The 792-nt window shown below is 45.8% G+C and overlaps 1 protein-coding gene across 1 annotated transcript in view; it reads left to right on the top strand.

The window, feature by feature from the left end:
- LOC106820244 (type-3 glutamine synthetase-like) overlaps positions 1-742 on the top strand; it is a gene marked incomplete at its 3' end in the record, with an annotated part of 2,178 nt that extends 1,436 nt beyond the window's left edge. Inside the window, exon 2 of the mRNA XM_014824777.1 lies at positions 1-742. This exon is cut by the window's left edge and continues 21 nt beyond it. Coding sequence (XP_014680263.1) covers positions 1-742 — 742 coding nt within the window.
- Positions 743-792: the final 50 nt, after the last annotated feature.

A 792-nucleotide genomic window follows, 5' to 3' on the forward strand; every position in this document is an offset into this window, starting at 1 on the left:
GCAATGAATGATGCCGCGCAAAAAGTGCTGTCACTCATGGGCGAAACCGACATTTCCCCCTTGAACTCCAGCTGTGGGGCTGAACAAGAATACTTCCTTGTTGACTCGAACTTTGCCAATAGCCGTCCCGACCTATTATTAGCAGGTCGTACTCTATTTGGTTCTCCAGCAGCGAAAGGACAAGAGTTTGATGATCACTATTTTGGCGCAATTCCCCCTCGTGTTCAGGTCTTCATGCAAGAGTTTGAAGATACTCTTTACCGCTTAGGCATTCCAGCTAAAACGCATCATAACGAAGTAGCACCCGGTCAGTTTGAAATTGCACCCTACTTTGAAGCCGCCAATGTCGCCGCCGATCATCAACAACTCTTAATGACAGTATTAAAGAGTACCGCCAAAAAGCATGGTTTCCTGTGTTTATTACATGAAAAACCTTTCGCTGGTATTAATGGCTCAGGTAAGCACGTCAACTGGTCTGTGGGTAACTCAACCCAAGGAAACCTACTTGACCCCGGAAAAACGCCACACGACAACTTAAACTTCTTGGTATTTTGCGGTGCAGTTATCCGTGGTGTACATAAATACGGTCCATTACTACGCGCTGTCATCGCTTCCGCTGGTAATGATCATCGCTTAGGTGCCAATGAAGCACCTCCTGCGATTTTATCTGCCTACCTAGGCGACCAGTTAGAAAAAGTATTTCTAGACATTAAAGACGGCAAGCTAACTGTTTCTGAAGCCAGTGATGAAATGGACCTTGGCCTTTCTCAGATCCTCAACTTTGAACGTGAT

This window comes from Priapulus caudatus, unplaced genomic scaffold, assembly GCF_000485595.1.
Source record: "Priapulus caudatus unplaced genomic scaffold, Priapulus_caudatus-5.0.1 Scaffold9004, whole genome shotgun sequence".
Lineage (NCBI taxonomy): Eukaryota > Metazoa > Priapulida > Priapulimorpha > Priapulimorphida > Priapulidae > Priapulus > Priapulus caudatus.